We start from the raw sequence: 25,257 nt of genomic DNA on the forward strand, positions 1-25,257 counted from the left end.
CTTTTTGCATATATTTAGCCCATATCTGGGGCTACACCACAGCAGCTGCTCTACCACCAGCTAAGAAGGGCGATAGGGAAAGGAGAGAAGACCGTGGGTCGAAACAAAGCATTTAATGAAGCAGCCAAACTAATGCCAATTACAGAATGTTAGGGGCTGAAAGGGACCTCAAAAGCTCATCCAGTCCAAGCTCCCTGCAAGAGCAGGATCACCTAGACCAGATCACATAGAAATGCATCCAGGTGGGTTTTGAGTATCTCCACAAGGAGACTCCACAACACACCCCCCCTCCACAGCCGCCCCTGGCAGCATGTTCAGGGCTTTGTCATCCTCACAGGGAAAACATTTTTCCTCCCATTTCCATGGAACTTCCACCATTGCTCCTTATCCTGGCATTGAGCATCAACCAGCAGAGCCTGGCTCAATCCTCTTGGCACTCACCCTTTATATCTTTATAAACATGAATAAGGCCACCCCTTGGGCTCCTCCTCTCCAAGCAGCACAGCCCCAGCTCCCTCAGGCTCTCATCATAAGATGTTTCACTGCCTTCAGCATTTGTGTGGCTCTGCACCGGACTCTGCAAGTTTCCAAAGTTATGCTTAGCCCAGCAAATGTGCTGTGGGCACAATAAATGAGAAGACAGTCCCAAAAAGCAGCAGAAGAGAAACCCAAGTGCAAGTATGATCCTGTGCAGGAAGCACCTCCATTCTGGGGTGTATAAGGGCTGTGGTTAGCAAGTTGAGAGAGGTTCTCCTTCCCCTCTAGTCTGCCCTGGTGAGGCCTCATCTGGAGTATTGTGCCCAGTTCTGGGCACCCCAGTTCAAGAAGGACCTCAGGAAGATGCTTGAGAGAGTCCAGCACAGAGCAACAAAAACGATTAAGTAAGTTGAACATCTTCCTTATGAGGAGAGCCTGAGGGAGCTGGGACTTTTTAGCTTGGAGAGGAGGAGACTAAGGGGTGAACACATTCATGTTTATAAAGATGTAAAGGGTGAGAACTAAGAAGATGGAGCCAGCCTCTTCTCAGTGATGCCCAGTGACAGGACAAGGGGCAATGGGTAGAAGTTGAGGCATAGGAGGTTCCATGGGAACCTGAGTAAGATTTTTTTTTCACTGTGAGGGTGACAGAACACTGGAATCAGCTGCACAGGGAGGTTGTGGAGTCTTCTCTCTGGAGATATTCAAGAACTATCTGGATGCATTCCAGTGTGATCTGCTCGAGGTGATCCTGCTCTGGGAGGGGGGCTGGACCAGATGATCTTTTGAGGTCACTTCCAGTCCCTGACATTCTATGATTACCAAGGAGTGTGATGCTCATGGTCTGAGATACACTTGTAGCCAACTCACCTCGAAGAGCAGAATATATAAGAGAAGACTGAGCATTGTACATTTGGCTCACATTAACAGTCCCGGTGACAGCACACAGGCAGCACACAGCTGTCCCAGTTTCAGCCAGGTTTCCACAAATAACTAGCAGAACAGTAACATGGTCTCTTCATGTGCCCCTGGAACACTCCATCAAAGGACTGAACTTACATTTCAGACACAGTGGTTCGAGAATGAAGATTCCACCAAAGAACAAATGCTCACTGAAACTATCTAAATACAAAAGTCAACTTCCCAGAATGAGTAATTCTCACCTTGTTCTTATAATACCACAAGCAGCAACACAGATGTGTTGCAGCTCATCTAGTGATCCTGATTACTCTGTGCCATGAATTTATTATTTATCATTCTTCCTAGTGATCGGACACCAGTAAACTATCAGGTGATCCAAGCCATGCTTTCCTTCTGGATAATTATTAAAATATTAAGCATTTGTCCAGGGGAAGCAAAGCAGCCATTTCACTACAAGCAACTCTAATTGATGGTGATCTGTTTTCAATCATGTGAGGGATCAAATCTGGCCTGCTATTGATTTAATCTATGCATCCTGGTGTTGAGAAGGAAGAGATGGGGCTTTTTCCCTCCACTTTTATGACTAGACAGTTTCAGTGTCATTTGTTGTGACAGTTAACAGTTCACATATTGAAAACCACTGCTGTGTTTGCCTATTAAATCTAAGGAATTTCTTAAGAGCTCTTAGACCTTCTGACAACACTACGTACAAAAGACTAATTAAACTTATTTCAGTAATTGCAAGATAATTTGAGCCCACTATTGTATACTGATTGCTAGTGATAAAGAAAACTAACTCCAAAACCTACAAGATAGTTGAGGATCACAGGATGTTAAGGGTTGGAAGGGACCTCTAGAGATATTCCACTCCAACTCACCTGTCAGAGCAGGACCAGAGAATCTAGCACAGGTCGCACAGGAATGCATCCAGACAGGGCTGGAAAGGCTCCAGAGAGGGAGACTCCACAGCCTCTCTGGGCAGCCTGTGCCAGTGCTCTGGGACCCTTACAGTCAAGAAGTTCTTCCTAATGTTGAGATAGAACTTCCTGTGCTGCAGTTTCCACCCATTGCCCCTTGTCCCATCTTAGGGCATGAGCAGAGGCTGTCCTTGTCCCTTCTTTCCTGACCCCTAGCCCTCAGATGTTTAAAGACACTGATAAGATGTCCTCTCAGCCTTCTTTGCAGACTAACCAGGCCCAGGTCCCTTCGCCTCTCCTCATAAAGCAGTGCTGCAGTCCCTTCAGCATCCTTGTAGCCCTCCCTTGAACTCACCAGTAGATCTCTCTCCCTCTTGAACTGGGGAGCCCAGAACTAGATGCAATATTCTAGGTGGGGCCTCACCAGGGCAGAGTAGAGGGGGAGAAGAACCTCCCTCGATCTGCTGGACACATTCTTCTTAATGCAGGCCAGGATCCCATTGGCCTTCTTGACCACAAGGGCACATTGCTGCCCCATGGAGAACTTCTTGTCCACCAGCACTCCCAGGTCCTCCACGGAGCTGCTTTCTAGCAGATCACCTCCCAACCTGTACTGGTGCAGTTTTTTATTTATTGAGTTAACAAGAAAAGTTATTCAACGTGAAGCAAAGGCATCTGATACAGTTTTGAATGAAATGAGATGCTGCCTTCATCGTGCATTTGCTTTTACAACAGGAAGAGCTTTGCTTCAACACAAGTCTAGACATCATCTTTAGATACTTATTTTAAAGCTGCTAAGAAATATTTCCAGATTTTAAATCTTGTACATTGCCAGATCTGCTCTCAGCTACACATGCTACAAATCAGTTGAAAACACACTTACTGTGGAAGCCAAAAGTGAGAGATTTAGTGAATCTGCAATGATATGATACAGAGCAGAGGATGTCCTCCAACATAAGCTGCCAAACTGCGAAATCTAGGACGTGAAATTCTTCACAAGCATGTGAAAACAGAGTATTTCTCAAAACAAAGATACAGGATTATGGACTGTGAAAACCAGCTTCAAATCTCAGCACACTAAAAGGCAACAGTGGGGAACTGATGATTCCTAAAGAAAACACTCAGTATTACCACATATGCCCACACTACACCTTTTTTTGTTCCCTAAAGAGATGGAGTGTGTCCATAATGGGTATCAGCTGCAGGGAAATTTACTCTCCTGTTTCTGCATTACACTCAGAAATTGTAAGTCTGTGCTTCCCTCGCTGCCAAAAGAATAAAGACTCACTCATAACAACAAGCTAAAATGAAAAAAATCAATTTCAAAATGATTTTGCAGTGTGGAATTCAGTCAGGTACAAAAACAGAGCATTGGCTCATGAAATTTGTTCTGCAGGGCCAAAGAAAAGCTGAATGAAACCCTACACAAGAGAAGAAAAATGGACTTGCAGAACAACTCCACAGCCTGACTAGCTTTTGCAGTGCTTTGGGAACCTCCTTTGGTAAAACAGCTCCCTGCTTTCTGTTAAGCACCAAGTAAGCATTTCCAGAGAAGTACAGGGATTCACTGTCAGAATTTAATGAAAACAGTTACTCTTTGTACCATTTTGATGGTATCTTCTGATGATATATAAACACAAAACAGCACTCCTGTAAATAAATCCAGTATTATTAATATATCTGAGCTTCCAATTTATCACAAATTTCTTTCACAGAGTGTACTTACATGGTTAAGCTACAGCTTCTGGCAGAAAAAAATGAGCCTGGTACGTCAGCAAAGCAGATATGGTGATGTGCTAGAGAGCAGCCCCATAAAGAACCTGAGAGTCCTGATGTACAGCAAGTTCTCCATGGGGCAGCAACGTGCCCTTGTGGCCAAGAAGGCCAATGGGATCCTGGCCTGCATTAAGAAGAATGTGTCCAGCAGATAGAGGAAGGTTCTCCTCCTCCTCTACTCTGCCCTGGTGAGGCCTCACTTGGAATACTGCATCCAGTCCTGTGCTCCCTAGGTCAAGAGGGAGAGAGATCTACTGGAGAGAGTCCAAGGGAGAGCTACAAGGATGCTGAAGGGACTGCAGCACTGCCTGATGAGGAAAGGCTGAGAGTCCTGGGGCAGGGTAGTCTGCAGAGGAGTAGGCTGAGAGGGGATCTGAGCAATGTCTACAAATATCTTAGGACTGGGGATCAGGAAAGAAGGGACAGGGACAGCCTCTGCTCACTTGTGTCCTGGGATAGGACAAGGGGCAAGGGATGTAAACTGCAGCACAGGAGGTTTCACCTCAACATGAGGAAGAACTTCTTGACTGTAAGGGTCCCAGAGCACAGGCACAGGCTGCCCAGAGAGGCTGTGGAGTCTCCCTCTCTGGAGCCTCTCCAGCCCTGTCTGTATGCATTCCTGTGCGACCTGTGCTGGATTCTCTGGTCCTGCTCTGGCAGGGTCATTGGATTGGAAGACCTCCAGGGATCACTTTCAACTCCTAACATCCTGTGATCCATTTACTACAGTTACCTGTGATGCATATCAAACACATACTACCTATGAATTTTACTTGATTCATATTCCAGTGGCCTAAAAGAAAACTCCATGTATTTTGCCAGTGGCCCAAAAAAAAAAAAAATCAAGCAGATTAGAAGGAAAACTGAATTAAGCAGAGACTTGATAAGCTCAGAACACAGGACAGGGTATGAAAAAATCACAGATGTAAAGGCACAACAACTCTTAGAAGCTATTTCATGACTTCACTGCTTGCAGCTGGGCCACTCATTACATGCTGTTCTGCAATGCAATTGGGAAAAAGTGTGCACGACCACGACACTGAATTGCAAAATAAGCTGTGAGGAAGTTTCTGCAAGTACTTATTTTAAAATAACAGAACATCAGAAACAGAATTCATACCAAAAGCAACATGTCTCAGAACCGGCAATTCTTGGTCAGTTTTTCTTTTAGATACAAACCTGTACGTTCTCAAATATGCAAAAAAATACCAGTTGAGAGTGGGAGAAGTAACAGAACTTACTTTCCTTGTAAAGAAGCCAAAGCGTCTGAGAACTTGTTGTTAAGAAATAAATCCAAAGCTGCCATACACTCACGCAGTGCCACGTTGAGGTCTGACGTAGGTGACCTGCCAGGAGAAGAGAATAAACTCAGCACATCTGTTCTTTTACTGCATTACTGCTACATTTGAACTCCGTTTCTTCATTTCTAGCCTGATCCCCATGTATAACCTGCTATTAGATTTCTAGTGACTGCAAAAAACCAAAAGTGACTTCCATTATGCCTGCATCTTGGGAGTTTTTTAACTACTCTCTTACCCTGTGACACGTGGAAAGCAAAGCAAGTTTTGCACTTTCTTAAAACATGACAGACTGTACTTACTGTAAATAAAAACCTGGACATACAGAACCTGGACAGCAGGCCATGGGAAGTGATCCTCTCCCTCTACTCTGCACTGCTGAGACCCTACCCGAAGTATTGTGTCCAGTTCTGGAGCACTACTACAAGAGGGATATGGAGGTGCTGGAAGGTGTCCAGAGAAGGGCCATGACGATGACCAGAGGGCTGGAGCTCCTCTCCTATGAGGACACACTGAGGGATTCAGGGCTGCTCAGTCTGGAGAGGAGAAGGCTCCGAGGTGGCCTTATTGTGGCCTTTCAGTACCTTAAAGGGGCTACAAGAAAGCTGTGGAGGGACTTTTTAGGATGTCAGGTAGCGATAAGACTGCTGGGGGGGAGAGGGGGATGGAACAAAACTAGAAATAGGTAGATTCACAGGAGGCGTTAGGAAGAGGTTCTTCACCATGAGGGTGGTGAGACCCTGGAACAGATTGCCCAAGGAGGTGGTGGAAGCCCCATCCCTGGAGGTATTTAAGGCCAAGCCGGGTGAGGCTCCTGACATCCTGATCTGGTGTGAGGTGTCCCTGCCCATGGCAGGAGGGTTGGAACTGGATGATCCTTGAGGCCCCTTCCAACCCTGACTGATTCTATGATTCTGAGTTATCCTGTGGGAGTGTTGCAATTTGATGAGCTCAGGCACGAGGAACACAGAAGCGCTAAGTGGCAACACACATTGTGTGAGGCTGACAGAGCACACAGGCCAGAGACATTCTGACCATGCTGTCACTTTAAAGAGGAGACACTGCCATACTGCACTCGATTGCTGTATCGACTGCTGCTGGAAACACCCACTGCAGCTCCTGTTTGGTACTGCTCCTGACCAGCAAGCAGATCATTACAGATGGGTTAAAATTCCACATTGTGCATGCTCCTAGGAATGTCACTGTCCCTCACAAGTGCAGCATCTCAAAGTCAGAAGATTCTCAGTGGGTTACTCTGGCTGTACTTTTTGTCTTTACATGATTCAGATGTCAGCCTGACCTATCACAAGGGTTCTCAGCTGGTCTTTAGATTACTGGCAACAGGATAACACAGAGCAGCTGCATAAGTTTGGCCCAATTTCATCCCACCCGAACTGCTAAACAAAAAAATCCACAGGAGAATGAGTAAGGCCTTACACTAACAAAATTAAGATCACCTGGCCAACGTTTGGGCATTTGAAACGCCTGCATCTAATGATGCAGCTATACTACACCAACCTGTTGTAGAGGAGTCTGTACAAAAAAAAGGTCCCCTAACAAAATACAAACAAATACTCATCAGGCTCCTAATTGCAAACAGCTTTAGCTGATGTCATCTGTCTTGTGATTTAGAAACTATGTTACTTCCTTAAAATAATGGCATGGCACACAGCCTGCTGGAAGGGACACCAGAAAGCAAAGTCCTAGTATCATCTTAAGGAAAGGACAGAGTAGCACAGTACAAAGGCCATCATCAATAGCCACTGACTGTGGCAGTTGTCTGGATTTGATTTGAAAAAAAAATAGTGCGGGGGGGGGGGGGGGGGGAGAGAAGAGTACAACTACCTATATATAAAAACAGGATTATTTTAAGTGAGAGAAACCTTTTATGACTGTTCATAGCGGTTGTTGTCATCACATTGCAGACACACTGCAAATCCTTCTGCACCCAAGAGACTCTCCAAGTGCTTTGTAAACGCTGTTTAACCAAATCTTGGCATCACACAATATGCAGTATCACATCTGCCCAACTATTCTGAACCTTGCTTACTCTAGTAATTAAACCTTTGCCAATTATTGTGCGCATGCATAGCAATTCTTACCTGCCTTTTCCACAATCTATGTCCCTGAGCAAAACAGCACATTCAGCACTATATGAAACACATTCTCAACTCTCTTAAAATATTTAGACTACGATCATTTTTCCTGGGTTCCTCGTTTGTTTCTTGTCACACAGGAGAGTTGCCCCATTCAACACAACCAAACCTTTTCAAAATACTCCACTGAAACAGAAAGATGGAAAGCAAAAATACACTGTTGAAGCTCAAAGCACAAGTAAGATATATTCATTACCTGGCATCTTTCCTGGAGTGAGAGTTATGAACACCCCCAGCAGCAGCCAAAATACAAGTTGCACACTTCCCTCATGCTCCAAGGAAAGCTGACATTTGATGTAGCTCCCAATTAAAGGGCTTAAGACCTGAACACAATCCACACCCTATACAAATGCTACAAATGATCATTTGTTGCTATTAACATTCGGGAAGAAATACTTTGAACTGGAGAGTGCTAAGCACATCAGCAAACTGATTAGTCATGCTTCAGTGGGCTGCCGTTTCTCTCCTGCTTTCACCAGCAAGATCAGAACTGTCTCTAAGCCCAACGGAAAACGCTGTGCACGACTGCTTACCTCTCTGCTACGCCTCTTGTGTTTTCTGACATAATCATTTGCGTGCCTGCCTCGGCACCTGGGCACAAGCATCCAGCAGCAGCATTCGGTGCCACCAGCCCAGCTCGGAGTGCCACTCACACTGTCAGCACAGGGCAGGGAAGTGCCTGCCTGCCTGCCTGCGATGCCTCCTCTCTGATTGGTCTTTAGGGATGACAGAAGGAGAGTTCCGAGCGTGGCTGCTTCACTTACAGCGAGCACAGGTAGCTCACTTACTGCATACTACAAACGAGCAATGTGGCACCCAGCCCCTGACGCGCGAAGTTCATCTATCTCAGGATACCGCTCATGTAGGAGGTGCTGCCAGCTGCCAGTGTAGCTGTGATCTAGGGCTCTGAGATTAGTGGCCGTCTGTCCTTCATTCAGCACACACCAGGCACGCGTCAAACACCCCCGCAATTACAGATCTGGAACAACAAAACCCACGGCACACTGCAGGGGACCGCCTCGGAAACCCGAGAACAAGACGAGCCAAGGCCGAAGGGCAGAACAGAGACGTTAATTGCTGCAAACCTGAGAGGGAGAGATGAGAGAGGCAAGACGGAGCTTCTGCCCAGCAAGGATTCTCTAAAAAATAAGCTTCAACCCACCGGCCAGGTCACTGTTTTCACAAAATGTCAGGAGCTGCAAGGGACCTCGAAAGCTCATCCAGTCCAAGCCCCCTGCAGAGTAGGATCGCCTAGACCAGATCACACTGGAACGCATCCAGGCAGCTCTTGACTATCTCTAGAGAGGGAGACTCCACAGCCCCCCTGGCCAGCTGGTTCCAGGGCTCTCTCACCCTCACAGAGAAAAAATTCTTCCTCATGTGTCCATGGAACTTCTTATGCCTCAGCTTCCACCACTGACCTTGTCCTGTCATTTGGCATCACCCAGCAGAGCCTGGCTCCAGCCTCTTGGCACTCACCTTTACATATTTATAAACATAAATGAGGTCACCCCCCAGGCTCTTCTTTTCCAAGGAAAAGCCCCAGCTCCCTCAGGCTCTCCTGTTGTAAATGGGACTAGTTGAAATCTGAGTTTGGGGTCAAATGCAACGAGACAGATTTAAAAGTTATGAAATATTTATTAATATACCCAAAACAACTCCCCCAAACTTCTTTCCAACTCTCCACACAAGCTCTGGGGTGCGGTTAGCAGAACTGTGTCACAGAATGTCTCTGCACAAGGGAATTTTGAAAGGTTCCCCAAAGTGTCTTTGATAGAGTCCGGCGGCTTCATTCGCCGCTTGTGAGGCTGATTAAAATCCGTTAGCAACTTGAACAAAGAATGGAGAATACTCGCTAGTCCTAATGTCCGTGGCCCAAAACATCGGCAGGAAAATATCCAACACAAGTCCTGTGGCAAACTCCACGTGGGCCGCAAAGTGAAAACCCGCTGCTGGCTGAGGCGACTTGAGGCGGCTGAGGCGACAGGCGGGCGAGTGGCAGATCAGCGAGGAATGAGGGAACACACACCAGCCCTTTTTCCTCTGTTCACCCCCATTTATAGGGTAATGGCCGAGGCTAACGGTCTCATTGACCATACAATCACCCAGTCACCTCTGGCAATCACCCAAGCAGACACAGAAATGGCAGAACCCACAGGCGCATTCATTCCATAGAATGGGGGCGCATTCGCCTACCCCGGGACAGGGGCGCGGTCCCCATGAAACTCCTCTCAGGCAAAGAGACTAAGTGGCCTGGGTTTCTTTTGTCCTGTTTTCCCGCCTCTGGCTGCAATGCAGACAGACGGGACATGCTTAAGCCCATTTTTATGTCCTTTAGGACTATTCACCACACTCCTCATAAGGAAGATATTCCACTCCATCACGTTCGTGACTCTGCGCTGGACTCCTTCAAGCTGAACTCTCTGTTGGCTCCTGTAACTTCTGGAGGCAGTGAGGTTTTACACGTTTTTGGTAAAAACCTCTCTGTAATGTCATGCAAAATGAGGTTGGTATAAACGTTTAAATCATGAGGTTGGTATAAACGTTTAAATCAGGGGAGTGAGCTCATCAAGCTGATTTTGCCCCAAATAAAATAGTATGTGCTCCCAAACAGCTCTGCTGGCACATCAGCAGTAGTGGTCCTGTACACAAGAAGAGCAGTTACAAGCAGCCAAATAGTCACTGTGCTCATTACAAGAGCTGGGCTGTAGAAGCTGATCAGCTATGATCTATTTAGATAAGTTTGCTTCCCCAAGAGCATTTCATGCTAAAAAACATAGATGCCTTTCCTCCTACACGTGGTCTTATTTGTGAGATTACACAAAGCAGGACCAATAATTAAGACATCAACTGCCAAAGGAAGACCCAAAAATGATAAACAAGCACAGGATTTCTGGAAGGTACTCTGAAGACATTAATATACCTTGATGATATCTCTTGCTGGTTTGGTGACACCCTGCACAGAAAAAGCCTATTTGGTGTAAGAATCATTGCAAAAGATCCAGAGGCTGCCCTGTTAATGGCGTGATTCCATGTGCATAACAGCACAATGTACCTGTGCCACAGCAACAGACAAAAGACGTGTCTGACTGGGGTCTTTCCCCCAGCTGAGAACAACTACTCGTGACAAAATTAAGCAGAATGCATCTATGGCAGTATCGTGAGCTACTCTTCACTAGCTTTTCACACCATGTCTAACTGACACTGCACTTCTCCAAAGGCTCTGTAAAGTTCTCTGTGGTGAAGGCTCTGGCTGTTTCTGCCAAGTTCTTCAGGACTTGAGTTGGCAGGGTTTTACTTGAACCAACTACACATCCTCTCTTTATAAAGAGATCAGAGAGGGTTACTTCTAACCATGCAGTCAGAAAAACACAAGTAATGAATTCTTAAACTACCTCTTTACAGACTACAAAATGGAATTGCAGAGAAATTATTCTTACATGCTCAAAGTGGCCTCCTTTCTTCCAAAGAGGAAGGAGTACTAAAATCATATTGCTCCCTACTCTGCCACTTGGGCTACCAAAGCTTCACCAGCACAAACACTTCAACCATTCAGATATAAAAACCATTTCAAGGGTCTGTATTTCAGCTCTTAACAAAGAAAAATCTCAAGATGCCTTCACCATAGGAACTGGCTTGCTGATATGCAGGCCACCATATGGGGTAGGTACAATCGCTGACACTTGGGTGCCCCTCTCACTGCATGTTGCCAGCAGATTCAGAGAGGGAATTCTGCCACTTTGCTCTGCTGAGACCTCAGCTGGAGTACTGTGTCCAGCCCTGGAGCCCTCAGTATGGGAAGGGCATGGACCTGATAGGGCAGGTCTACAAGAAGGCTGGAGAGAGACTCTGTATTTACAAAGGCCTGCGGTGACAGGACAAAGGTCAGTGGATTCAAACTAGAGCAGAGCAGATTTAGATTGGATGTTAGGAACGAGTTCTGCACCATGAGGGTAGTGGAACACTGGAACACATTGCCCAAGGAGGGGGTTGGGACCTCATCCCTGGAGATATTCAAAGTGAGAAGCAACAGGGCTCTGGGCAAACTGATCTAGTTGAGGATGCCTTTCCAGGTTTGACAGGTCACTCCTAGACTGCAGAGCAAAACAACTGTGGAGCAAAACAACTGCTCTGAGCAACACAAATGTCCTGTTTAGACTGGACATTTGTAGAAGTGTTGCCCAGCAAGAGTGGTCAGGCACTGGAATGAGCTGCCCAGAGAGGTGGTGGAGTCGCCAACCCTGGATGTGTTTAAGGATCATTTGGATGCAGTGCTTGGGGATATGGTTTAGGAGGCTGTAGGTTGGACTTGGTGATCCTGAGGGGCTTTTCCAAGATGAATGTTTCTGTGAGTCTGAGCCTGACAGAATGTTTACACAATGAAAATAAAAAGCAAATCACTTGGGAAGAACGTGTTTACTCTTTTGGAAACATTTCCAAACCCAGTGAACTATCACAACTATCTCTCTCATTAGCATGAAAAGGGGAACCAGAAAGCAGTTCCCACAATGATCTGTTACTATTTAGTTTCCAGACAATACAGAAATTTCTTCACGATTCAAAAGCAAGTCAACACCAGAAGACAAACTCTAACATAACCTATCCTGTTTTATGTGCCAAGTCAGTTACACCTCAGTATTTGATCTTTTTTTTTTTTTCCTCCTGTTTCTGAACACATTTCTGGCCTGTATCTGAGGCTCCTCTGTGCTACAGAAAAGCAAATACTTCTAACAGCAAGGCCACTGGATGTTGCTCATGTTCTCCAAACACTCTGCATAGAGGCACATCAGCAATGCAATTTTGGAATTCAGGACATCTTACTCAGTATTTCAAGTTGTATGTGAAGCATGACACAGTCTAATTTAGAAGTCAGCTCAGCCTCAAACCACCAAGTTGTTGATGCCTCAGCAACATCTAAGGTCTTTCATTAAATAATACTCAGTGTTTTAGCCCTTCTATTTAGGCAAAGGCTCACAAAATACAGGAATGTGTCAGGGAAGTCAAGGGAGAAGAACAAAGTCCAGAGAATCAGTAGGCATGTGTTCTGCCCTTGGATTCACTGTCGTTTAACTTGCATCAAGCAGGACCTAGATTGCACTACGTTCACAGTTTCCATCCTGTATTTGATCAGGCAAAGAATACAATAAATTCATTAAAACAGGTTTGCTTGGACAAATAAAAAGTATCTATGTCCTTTTTGCAGATCCTTTTCCATGTTGTACTGCTGTGACTGCACAGAGAGGGATAAATGCACTAGGGTGGAGTATTATTCCCAGTTAGAGGACTGCCTACATCAAACACTAAAAAAAAACAGCCCAAAACATACACACACAATATACACTGTGGAAAACCACAAACTGAGTGCAAAGAGTCTGGAGACAGTCTCTGCTTGGTTATGCCCAACGACAGGACAAGGGGCAATGGATGGAAATTGAGGCATAGGAAGTACCATGGAATTTTTTTTCCCTGTGAGGGTAACAGAACACCGGAACAGGCTGGCCAGGGGGGGTTGTGGAGTCTCCTTCTCTGGAGATACTGAAGACCTTCCTCAGTGCGTTCCTGCATGCTCTGGTGTAGATGATCCTGCTCTGCAGGGGGAGTTTGACTGGATGAGCTTTCAAGGTCCCTTCCAGCCCCTAACATCCTGTGACTCTATGACCAACCTCAGCATCTTGCACTTGCACTAACCTATTGGAATGTATGAAGAAAAACTTAGCTCTCGCAGAGTCAGAATTAAAACAAATACATCCAACATTACAAAAGTCTACAGCACTGCAGGAGTCAGAATTAATTGTAATGTAATATGCTTTACTACAACTTCATCTAATTGCATCCTCATTTCAAATCCACTGCTGAACAGTATTCTGGAGTTTAAAAAAAAAACACATTAAAAATACATAAATAAAACAAACCCAGGAATGACCCAAAATACTTCAACAAACTGGGGATTGTTTTGCCTTTAATCATTGCTTTACGTAACACTTAAGATTATACTTCCCTGGCAGCTTCCAACAAACTGACTTCATATTTCAGAAGTCACCTGCACAGCATACTTCAATGCATCCTGACCAATAACAATGGCACTTTCTCTCCAATTAAATACACATTCAACCACAGCACTTGGACACGCCTTTGTAACTCCCTTGAATCTGCCTATTGAACCAATCACAAAATCATAGAATGTACTTGGGTTGGAAGGGACCTTTAAAGGTCATCTAGTCCTACCCAGGAAGCAGACACATCCCCAACTAGATCAGGTTGCTCAAAGCTCAATCAAGCCTGACCTTGAATATCTCCAGGACTGGGACTTCCACCACTTTCCTGAGTAACCAGTTCCAGTGTTCCATCAGCCTCATAGTAAAAAGCTTCTTCCTGACATCCCATCTAAATCTACCCTGCTCCAGTGTAAGACCAGTGCCAGATCGTCACTCAAAAGAGGGAAATGGAACTAGTAGGAAGCTTTCCGGGCACTCAGTATTTTTAAGCCACATTCTTATGCACACGGGCTTCAAGAAGCAGACAACTAATATCCCCTCCATTTCGGAGTGCAAAAACAAGTCAGCAAGCTACATGAGGATATAAAAAAAAAAACAAAAACCAAAAACCCACAAGCAAAAAAAAAAGGCTAAATAAAACCCAAACAAACAAAAAAAGCCAGGCTGATTTTGAACTCTGAATCAGAGCAGTTCAGGATCTTTCTGGTGCATTTTTTCACCTCCTGACAAGAAAGGTGCATTGGTCCAAATAAAAAAACTTCTACACAGGACAATTTTTTAAAGCAAACAAGGCAAAATTACACACAAGTTCAGTACTGTATTCAGTTTGATCTGCATTATGATTCAAGACACAAGATCAAGAACATAGGGAAGCCCATCCTAACATTCAGACTCTTTTCACCTCAATGTGAGGAGAAACTTCTTTACAGTGAGGGTGGCAGAGCACTGCAGCAGAAGGGTTGTGGAGTCTCCTTCTCTGTAGACTCTCAAAACCCACCCAGATGTGTTCCTGTGTGGACTACCCTAGAGGATCCTGCTTTGGCAAGGGGTTGGAATGGATGATCTCTGGAGGTCCCATCCTCTAACATCCTGTGATTCCAGCAACTGGGTTTTTGTCACAAAAGATGAATCAAAGTTTTACTAACAAAGTGAAGGCAAAAGCTGAAAATCTACATATTGGGAGACCATCTTTTATCATTCCTACTAAAAAAATATGACATTTACTTTTCAGTTCAAACCACTAGAAGTATCATTATAGTGTCATGCTCTGACTACAAGCTAATAATGTCACTCTATTCTCCAAATAGATGTGAAACCTAAGAAACAACAAGCTCAGCCCTGCAGAAACTCTGTCTAGGGGCTTGGTTAGAGTTTTAAAACAGCAAGATTCACACTAGAATAAGGGGATAGCAGTATTTTTTCCCAAAAGGCCAGCTAAACCCCTGATATTTTTGGCATTTTGTAGTACAGTAAGTGAACACCCGAAGGAAGCACTTCCCACCTTGGTGCAACACTGGAACGTGACAGCTGGCTCCAGTAGATGGAGCAGCAGAAAGCTGACGAGCACACAGCGCTAAGCTCTCCAGCACTTCCAGCAAGACAACCTGCACAATCTAGCAAACTTGGGCAAACTCCTTACAGCTTCTGATTGGTTTTGCAGATATTTCTCTCTGCATTCAAAGTCACTTGAAGCACAGTGCAACTGCAATCTCTTGTGCAAACACAAGACCTGGAAGTCATTTAATGATGCAATTTAAAATCATTACTCCAAACATGGGGGTTCTCCTTCCCACTCTGGAGAGTAAAAAAAAAGAATTCATTAAAAAACTGCAGGCCCATTAAAGAGCTTTCAAGACAGGACATTCAAGTTTTATGAAGCTATTACAAATTACAGAATTGTCAAGGTTAGAAGGAACCTCAAGGATCATTGTGCTAGTTTGAGGCTAACTACAGTATTTTTGTGAGAGAAATTAGATTGTAGGCAGTGAAAATGAAACAGCGGTGATGTCTGCTTCACTCAGGCTTGCCGAGATGTATAAAAACAAGAACACAAACATAGATAGCACAGTTTCTGTGTGTCTCTGGCTGCCACACACTTCTCTCCCTAACCTGCTGTCTGTGTCACTAATCCTTCTGCTAACCCTCCTGGCCAATTCTCCAAACTCACCTTGAATGTAAGGCAAAGTCTGGGATAAAGTAGAGGGGTGGAAAGGAGGTGGCAGAGTGGTTGGGAGCCCCTCCTAAGCACTCTGGTTTCTGGTGGCGGTTCTGTTTCTGTATTACTTTTTAATTTGTGTCTCCGTATATAGCTGTATAAATTGTAAATACTTGTTTGTATACTGTACTAAGATATAAATATAAAGCTTCATTCTTAATTTCCAGCTCTGCTGAGACTAGTCTGGGTGATTTCATAAGAGTGGGAGGGCATGTAGCGCCCAAACCATCACAATCATCTAGTTCCAATCCCCCTTCACACTAGATCAGCTTGCTCAGAGCCACATCCAGCCTGGCCCTGAAACGTCTAGGGATGAGGCTTCCAACCACCTCCCTGGGCAACCTGTGCCAGTGTCTGACCACCTTCATGGTCATGAACTTCTTCCTAACATCTAATCTCACTCTGCCCTCCTCTAGCTTGGATCCACTGCCCCCAACCCCATCACTCTAAAAAAAAATCCTTCCATAGCTTTCTTGTAAGTCCCCCTTATGAAACAAACTGAACAGCTCCAATTCACTCAGCCTGTTCTCACAGGAGAGCAGCTCCAGCCCTCCGATCATCCTCATGGCCCCTCTCTGGACACATTCCAGCACCTCCAGATCTTTCCTGTAACAGGGGCTCCAGAAATGGGCACAGTCTCAGCAGAGGTGTGTAGAGAGGCAGAAACACCTCTCTCAATCTGCTGGCCACTCTTTTTGTGATGTAATCCAGGATACTTTTTTTTAGAGGGGCTTTTTAGTCTGGAAAAAAGACTGAGAAGGGATTTAATAAATGTTTATAAATATCTGAGGGCTGGGGCTCAGGGTCTGCTCAGTTGTTCCCTGTGATAGGACAAGGAGCAATGGATGAAAGCTGCAGCACAGGAGGTTCCACCTCAACACAAAGGGGAACTTCTTGACTGTAAGGGTCACAGAGCACTGGAACAGGCTCCCCAGACAGGTCGTGGAGTCTCGTTTTCTGGTCCCTTTCAAGGCCTGTCTGGATGTGTTCCTGTGTGAGCTGAGCTAGACTGTATGGTCCTGCTCTGGCAGTGGGGTTAGACTCTATGATCTCTTTGGGTCCCTTCCAACCCCTGAAATCCTGTGATACAGTTGGCTTTCTGGGCTGCAAGTGTCCACTGGCAGCTCATGTGGAGCTTCTCATCTACCAGCACCCCCAAAACCAAGTCCAAATGCTCATATACATGCAATTTTGGACCATTAGCAGTTCTAACACTGTATGCTTTAATCCTACAGGTCTTTGACGGTTTAAGTGTCACTAAACCACCTACCTCTACTCTGTAATAATTATAACATTAATACAGCTGCCACTTAAAAGCAGGCACTATTGTCTAGCTTCTATAAAATTCAGGGAACATTCAGACACAGGCAAGTCACTCGGGCAGAGACGGTCGCAAAACACTGCTTCCACCACTTCACAAAGAGCCGCAACAGGGTCCCTTACCACTCTTCCCAGCAGAGAAACGGTTTGCTGACCTCTCAAACACCCTCACCCTTAGAAGGTTCTACTCCTGCATGGACTATCCAGCAAGCAATTTCAAAAGTCAAATAGGGAATCAACGAACAGGCCTTTAACACAGCCACGTCTCACTGTTAACATAACATCCTCACCAGGGAAGAACGGTATTTGCACACTGATTCAGCCTCAGGAGAAACAACTCCCTCACACGCACACAATAGGCGTTCCTGTGTTTTATGGGCAGCGGGAATGCACACGTGGAAAGCAGAAAGGGAAGGTATCCACCTGCAGCTTGTCCGAAGGCTGAGCAAACGGCATCGAATTACAGCCGTGCACGGCAACATTTGGCCATCAAGGCGTGTAGAAAGTTGTGCAAACAGGAGCTCAAGGAAAAGAACCTGGTCTTCCACAGACTTCAGAGACACGACACCACTCTTAAACACCGCTTTGAAGACCAGTTAATTTGCATGTGCCTACTGAAGGGCTGCAGCACAGGCAGGTAATTTGCTTAAGCTTAATGCTTTTGTCTAAGAGAAGAAAAATCGCCCTGAAAAGTGCAAACAAGCAGATCCTGCCCCTGCAGCCGCTGCCTTCAGCTGGGTCCGTAGGCGCACAAACGGACACAGTCCTCAGCCTCAAAGCTGTGTGCAGTCTGGTGGCAGAAGAGGACCCAGGAGCGGCTCCATCCCACTTTGGGCCGCACCTGCCTGGCGCTCCCCAAACCCCAGAAACACAGCGACCAGGCGGGCTGAAGCTACAAAGGCACCAACTCGACACCGCCAGCCGGAGCGCTGAAAGGTAACGAACTCGATTTACAGGCTCCAGACCAAGACGGGCTGTTAGCCGGGAAACAAACTGCCCTCAACCCCCTCCACCGGCGCCTTTTGCGATCAGACCCTCAGCTTCGGCCGGCACCAGGACAGGTGTTCTCGCCGCACTGCCCCCCCTCCCACCTAGAAGAGAGCGCTCCCCCGGGGAGAAGAAGTGCTGCTCCCAAGGAAAGTCCCATCCGGCCCCGCCGGAGGCTGCAGGCGTTGCTTGTGACGGGAGAGACCCCGCACCTCTCCAGGCCCGAAGTAACGGCCGCAACCCTCCCGCCCCACCTCAGCTCCATACCGGGCATCGCCGCTGGCCGCGCTGGAGTCCATGGAGGCGTCGCGAAGCGCTCCAGAGGCTGTGAGAGGAGAGACCGGGACCGAGGGCTGGCAGCGCTGCTGTTCCCCAGCGCGGGCGGCAGCCGCAGTCACCTCGCATGGTGTGAAGCAGCGGCAGTGGCGAGCCTCAGCGCATGTTCGGGCAGGGCCGGCCCCGGGCGGAGGAGCCGCCTCCGCAGGTGAGCGGCTGCGGCAGAGCCCGCCCTCCTCCGGCTCAGGGCCCGGGATGCCTGGGGCTGGTGCGAGGGGTCTGCTGCCTTCGTGCCGGAGGAGAGGCTACGGCGCAGGGGAAGCCCAGAGCAGTCCCTAGTTTAGGTCAGGGTGATAAGGCAGCGCTTGGCCTGAAGACGAACAGCGCACTAGTGCAGCACAAGAGGCCTTTGGGCAGCTGTTAACTGCGGCCTGCGGGGAGCCTGGGCGGGCCCCGGCGCAGGTGAGGGAAAGCAGGCGGTATGTATGCGCTGGAGTGAATTCCTTTTGAGAGAAGGGAAAAAAACCCCAACAACAAAAAAATGTAACACTTGACTAAATATCAATCGTATTAGCTTGCAGTCTCTACTAACCTGCATCTGAGTGTTTGCCTGAGTAGGTCCCACTGCCCCAAAACACGATGGTCAGGTAATCAGTTGTGCGTGAGCAGCAGCACCCAACTGTGCTTACCGTTCAAGTTCCTCAGTTTATAAATAAATTATTTAAAATACAGAGTTTACAAAGCTAAACCAATTGAAATTAGGTTTGCAAAAGCAGAAAATAGGTACATGGCCATTTGCCGTGTTACAATCATATTACAATCACATCAGTGATGCAGGGATTACCTTTCGGAAGAGATTAACAAGAGCCTGTGGAAGGAAGTTAACACGGGGAAAGAAGGCAAAGGTATACACAACAGAGGGAGCGGCAGGGCAAACAGGACTTGGGTGACTTAAAGAAACAATGGGCACGTTGTTGAGAGCAGTGGGTGTATAAGGTTAAAAAATTAAATGACTAGCTGAGCACCAACAATGTGGTTCGTGATGTGCAGAGCGGGAGGTAGGCGGCAGGCCTGCCACACGCTCCAGAGCACAGGGTGCAGCTCTTCACGGAGAGCAGATGTTGCAAATGGGACTAGTTGAAATCTGAGTTTGGGGTCAAATGCAACGAGACAGATTTAAAAGTTATGAAATATTTATTAATATACCCAAAATAACTCCCCCAAACTTCTTTCCAACTCTCCACACAAGCTCTGGGGTGCGGTTAGCAGAACTGTGTCACAGAATGTCTCTGCACAAGGGAATTTTGAAAGGTTCCCCAAAGTGTCTTTGATAGAGTCCGGTGGCTTCATTCGCCGCTTGTGAGGCTGATTAAAGTCCGTTAGCAACTTGAACAAAGAATGGAGAATACTCGCTAGTCCTAATGTCCGTGGCCCAAAACATCGGCAGGAAAATATCCAACACAAGTCCTGTGGCAAACTCCACGTGGGCCGCGAAGTGAAAACCCGCTGCTGGCTGAGGTGGCTTGAGGCGGCTGAGGCGACAGGCGGGCGAGGGGCAGATCAGCGAGGAATGAGGGAACACACACCAGCCCTTTTTCCCCTGTTCACCCCCATTTATAGGGTAATGGCCGAGGCTAACGGTCTCATTGACCATACAATCACCCAGACACCTCTGGCAATCACCCAAGCAGACACAGAAATGGCAGAACCCACAGGCTGTTGTCTTCCATAGAATGGGGGCGCATTCGCCTACCCCGGGACAGGGGCGCGGTCCCCATGAAACTCCTCTCAGGCAAAGAGACTAAGTGGCCTGGGTTTCTTTTGTCCTGTTTTCCCGCCTCTGGCTGCAATGCAGACAGGCAGGTAAATAAGACAGGACATGCTTAAGCCCATTTTTATGTCCTTTAGGACTATTCACGACGGCAGAGAACAACAAAAGAGCACACCTGATCCATTTAAGCATGATTCTTTAGTTCAGCAACAGAAACAGACAACAATCATAGAATGACAGAATTGTTTGTGTCGGAAAAGACCTTTAAGATCATCAAGTCCAACCCCTTCTCTAACTCTGCTACATCTCTGCCTCCTTAAAGCACCTCCAGGGATGGGGATTCAACCACTTCACTGGGAAACCTCGATTCACTTACTGGCGGCCCATGTTCTTGCTACGTACTGAAATTTAGTTAGATTCTGTTCCTGAGCTCTTTGCTTTGCATATCCCAGGCCATTTGGCAGTTTCTCTTTGCAAATTAATTGAAGGCACAGGGAAAGAGATCTTAAAAGACTCAAAAGCCCATGAAGAAGCAAGCTATGTAAGACCTTTAAAAGCACTAAGAAGCAATCTTCATCAGGCTGCTATTAATTTCTAGACATACTGGCCTTCAAAAATAATTGCCTAGGCAAAAAGGTTAAAATGCAGTATTTTCAGATTTCGGTGACAATCACTGGGGAACTAACCTCCAACCCTTAATCTGGAAAATGGTGCAGCAGCACATGGTGTGGGCAGTACAAATCCTACAAAAATAACTTTAAAATATTGATGTTTTAATTGTAGGTCACAGAATGGCTTCGATTGAAAGGGACCTTAGAGATTACCTACTCCAATCTCCCTGCCATGGTCAGGGATGCCTCTCAGAATCTGCTGCTCAAAGCCTCATTCAACCTGATCTTGAACACCTCCAGGGAGGAGGCATCCACAACCTCCCTGGTCAGCCTACTGCAGAGTCTCACCACGTTCAAACATTGTAGAACAATGAGGAATATTATAAGGAGCAATGACAAGCACCTTCCAAGAGAAGTTTTGGGGAAGGTAAAGCCATAATTTTGCAGCATACTATACCTGTTACATTTGAATTGTGAAGTTCATATGTTCCAGCTCGCAGTTTTCATAATGGAGAGGGACTTCCCATCTAGGTCTGCTCTTTAGATATGATTATTTTCAACAGCCTGTCACATTTAACCTAAAGAACACTTCTATTAACAACCACTCCAGAGTATACTCTAAAATATTTTTTATGACTTTTTGGAATTCTGTGTTGCAGAGGCAAAGCTGAGAAAGCTAAAACAGAAGGACAAACTTGCATCATTAGCTTCAGTACAGTTTGAATTATTCTCCTGAGCAAATTACTGTATGCCCATGAACAGAACAGTTGTGCTTTTAGTATTTGATGCTAAAATAAATCATAAAATTGTCAGGGACCTGGAAGGAACCTAAAGGATCATGCAGTTCCAACTCCCATGCCATAGGCAGGGACACCTCACACTACATCAGCTTGCTTAGAGACACATCCAACCTGGCTTCCACCACCCCCCTGGGCAACCTGTGCCAGTGTCTCACCACCCTCATGCTGAAGGACTTCCTAACATCCAGTCTGAATCTGCCCTTCTTTATCTTGGACCATTCCCCTCAGTCCTATCACTACCTGACACCCTAAAAAGTCCCTCCCCAGCTTTCTCATAGCCCCCTTCAGATACTAGAAGGCCACAGTAAGGCCTCCTTGGAGCCTTCTCCTCTCCAGACTGAACAGCCCTAACTCTCTTAGCCTGTCCTCACAGGAGAGGAGCTCCAGCCCTCTGATCATCCTCATATTTTGAGATAAACTCACAGCACATTAAGGAAAAACAGAGAGTTTAAATCTATGACCCTTAATATTTAACTAACACTTTTAGATACAAATTTCAAGATTCTGGGTCATTGGTTTGACCCTTAACTGAGTTTTTTCAGTAAAAGTTACTTCTGGATGTGGGGCCTAAAATGGGATTCATACTCCAAACTCCCCAGAACTGTTCAGAACTCAAAGAGCACTTAAGAACCAAGAAGTGTTCACGGAGCTTCAGATTTGGGGGTTTGGGGTTTTTTTGGTGTACCACGGGAATTTTACCTAAAAATCCATTGGGCCTTTCCGATATTAGTTTGTTTTGTTTTTTTTCTTGAGTCCCCCACAACTGTTCCTGTGAACATTTCATGAGAGACTGAACTGTAAAGAAAACTATCCAAAAGACTTTTAAAAGATTTGAATATAAGAAATTGAATGATACATAGCTCAACAGAATAAATCTGTCTGTACAGGAAGATCAGTCTAAGTATGTGGATTGACCTGGGCACTGTCAGTGTCGCGGAGGGGTATTCTGCCACCTACGCCGATTTTGGCAGAGGGGAGACGTTAATTGGTGCAAGATAACATTCTATAAAAATATATATTTCTTAACTTCAATATTCTGAACTCTCCCACCCCCAACCACTGTATTTAATATTAAAAAGATTCTACACGGTCATGGAAACATTCTAGGATTAATATTTACAGCAACTTATTAACAACTAGCAAACATTCAAACTATAAACAGAGAGAGTTTTCCCCATGGCTTAATGCTGCTTGGGGTCTATATACTATTCGCCCAGCAGAGTGGGCTGGAAACTGTTTCTGCTCTATGGCAGAGGCAACAGGTATTACAGAGGCATTAAAGCATTTACTTACAATTCTTATTATCAGTCACCCTCCGGGTTATGTTAAAGCCTATTCAAGTGTCCAAACTTCAGGGGAGCTTTGCCCATAGACTTCGAGGCTGGAATCCTCCTGGCTTCTGGGGAAAGGAGATTCTTCCTGGCTTGTGCGGAAATAGTCTCTGACCTTGCGCTGCTGGATTCTTCTGAATGTTCTCTCCAGGGACACGTAGGCAGGATCTCAGGTGCAGAGGCAGGATGCTGTGTTGTCTCAGCACAGTGTAACACTGGCTACATAGGCCAATCGCATGCAAACAATTCAGAGTCTGCTTCCTGGTAACTCGGCAGCAGTGGCGCTTACCAGGCAATGATAGGCAGCAGGCATGCAAGGTGTGCACGGCTGCTTGGAGACTATGGGCTCCACATAATACACAGGCAGGCTTAAGTGCGCTCTGTGAGTACGCAGGCAGGCAAGCAATGTGGGGAGTCTGAGCATGTTGTTTACCTGTGTACCCCTATTTATCGAATGTGGGCCAAGATTAATGGCCCTTTGGCCACTAGAATGACCAATCAGGTTGGCAGTCAGCCAAACCTTACCATAATAGGCAAAAACCACAGGCCTGCATTGTCCAAATATGGTGATCACATGGGCCTAGCACTAGGCAGGCATAAGCTGGGCGTGTGGGGGCTTACACAACATGTTTACAACCACATTATACAACATAGAACCTAGGCAGGCCAGACGTTGTGGCACCAGGTCTTTTGTGCCCCTTTTATCCATTTAATGTGTTTACCTCTGGTTTGGGCAGAAAAACATGTCCAGGCAGGGCAAGGCATAAATAAGCCTATTTTTGGGCCTACAGGCCCTCCATGACAGTCAGATACAAACCTGAGCTGACAGTTTGCAGGCAGTGCAACAAGGATCTCTTGCTGACCAATGGCAGCTGGGACAGACCTGTTAAAATATTTTCACCCTGCATTACCGGCAGGTAATCCTCAACAAAGTATCTTGTTCGATGTAATGCTTCTGTCAGATTCTTACCTCCAGTTATTTGCACAGTCCTGGAGTGCAACTGGCTGCTCATACTACTACAAAAACCTCTACCCATACGTAAAATAGGACAAAACTGTGTTACTCTGCAGCATTTCCCCCTTTACCTGCTAGCTGCCAGATGACCTGCCTTAAAACCCAACGCCCTGGGGTTTGGGGTTTTCTTTCAGTTTAAAATTTGAGGGTTTAGCAGTTCTGGATCACTCAATTTTAGCACAACAGAAATTCTTAATTATTCTGAGCAAGGAATGGTAGTGCAACTGTCATGATTTATAGTGGGGTGGGCTTTTTTGTTTTGTTTTTTAATTCATGTTTCTTTAAAGAGATTTCAAATGGAAATTATTTTCTGTTCAAGGATTTTAACGACCTAGACCTGATGGATACTCACCTGAGAAATTAAAAGTTCCTTTCAATCTTTTCTGGGGTAACAGACAGGCCAACATTTACTGTGAAGTTTCCCACACAAACCTGCAACAAAGGCACTGTCACACACGTCTACCAGTCCATAAGCACAAGGGGAAAGTATTTTTAATTTTTTTCTGCGTATAAGGGATTCCTCAGGATGATGCTGTCCCCCCTCTCTGCATGGATAGGAGTTACAGTTCTATAATGAGTGCAGGCAGCTGCTTTCTCCATTTCAGCCTCAGAGCTCCCTAGAAACACAAGCACGAGAGTTCATCAGGTACAATGAATAGCAGAGATAACACTGGGACAGTAAGATGCACAGACTGTTTGGATGTTGCACTAAAGCTCAGGTGCTACAAGCTTCAAAAGTTTATCCCTCCCCAGCTGATAGCTGTCCCCTTCAGAGATTTCTTTCATTTCCTCCTCCTCCTCTCCTGCCTTTGAAGTTCAATACCTGTGCCTTGCTGCCAATAAGGAAGATAACACAAGCAATATATTGTGCAGGTCACTCAGGAGCTCAGTAATACTCAATCAGGTAACTAGAGCTCCACTCTACCTACCAAAACATTAAATCTCAAACTTGCATCAAGAAAGATCTGGAAGTAGACAGTAATTGCCACAAACTGAAGAACAAATTGTTGGCTATGTGCTTTTCATTTGACATTGATTTGCATTTTATAATTGCACAAGGCAAACATCCTTTTCCCCTTTGTAATTTAAAAACAAACAAACAGGATGATTCTGAAAGCCAACATTCCTGTACATTCCAGATGGCAGTTAGACCTCAAGAATGTGCATGAACCTGATACAATTGGTGAAGACCTTCCATTGCCTAACACAGTGGATGTCTGGTTAAAAGAAAACAGGCCAAGACGTTTGGGTCCACTTCGATCAATCTATTGAAATCTAGCACTACTGTAACAAAAGGATCCAGAACACATGTGAGTGGTTGTTGAGTCTCCTAAACCAAGCACTCTACGCCTTGACATTATGCTGACAGTCTTATTTAGAAGAATTGCAC

The 25,257-nt window shown here is 45.8% G+C and overlaps 1 protein-coding gene across 1 annotated transcript in view; it reads right to left on the reverse strand.

Annotated features, from left to right (window-relative positions):
* The window catches only part of TTC39A (tetratricopeptide repeat domain 39A), a 60,203-nt gene extending 41,423 nt beyond the window's left edge, over positions 1 to 18,780 (reverse strand). Inside the window, exons 1-2 of the mRNA XM_064147348.1 lie at positions 18,331 to 18,780; positions 5,333 to 5,437 (exon numbers count right to left, since the gene is read on the reverse strand). Coding sequence (XP_064003418.1) covers positions 5,333 to 5,437; positions 18,331 to 18,362 — 137 coding nt within the window. The 5' untranslated portion in view covers positions 18,363 to 18,780. The remainder of the gene's footprint in view (positions 1 to 5,332; positions 5,438 to 18,330) is intronic.
* Between the last annotated feature and the right edge of the window lie 6,477 nt (positions 18,781 to 25,257).

Source organism: Pogoniulus pusillus, chromosome 8 (assembly GCF_015220805.1).
Source record: "Pogoniulus pusillus isolate bPogPus1 chromosome 8, bPogPus1.pri, whole genome shotgun sequence".
Taxonomy (NCBI): Eukaryota; Metazoa; Chordata; class Aves; order Piciformes; family Lybiidae; genus Pogoniulus; species Pogoniulus pusillus.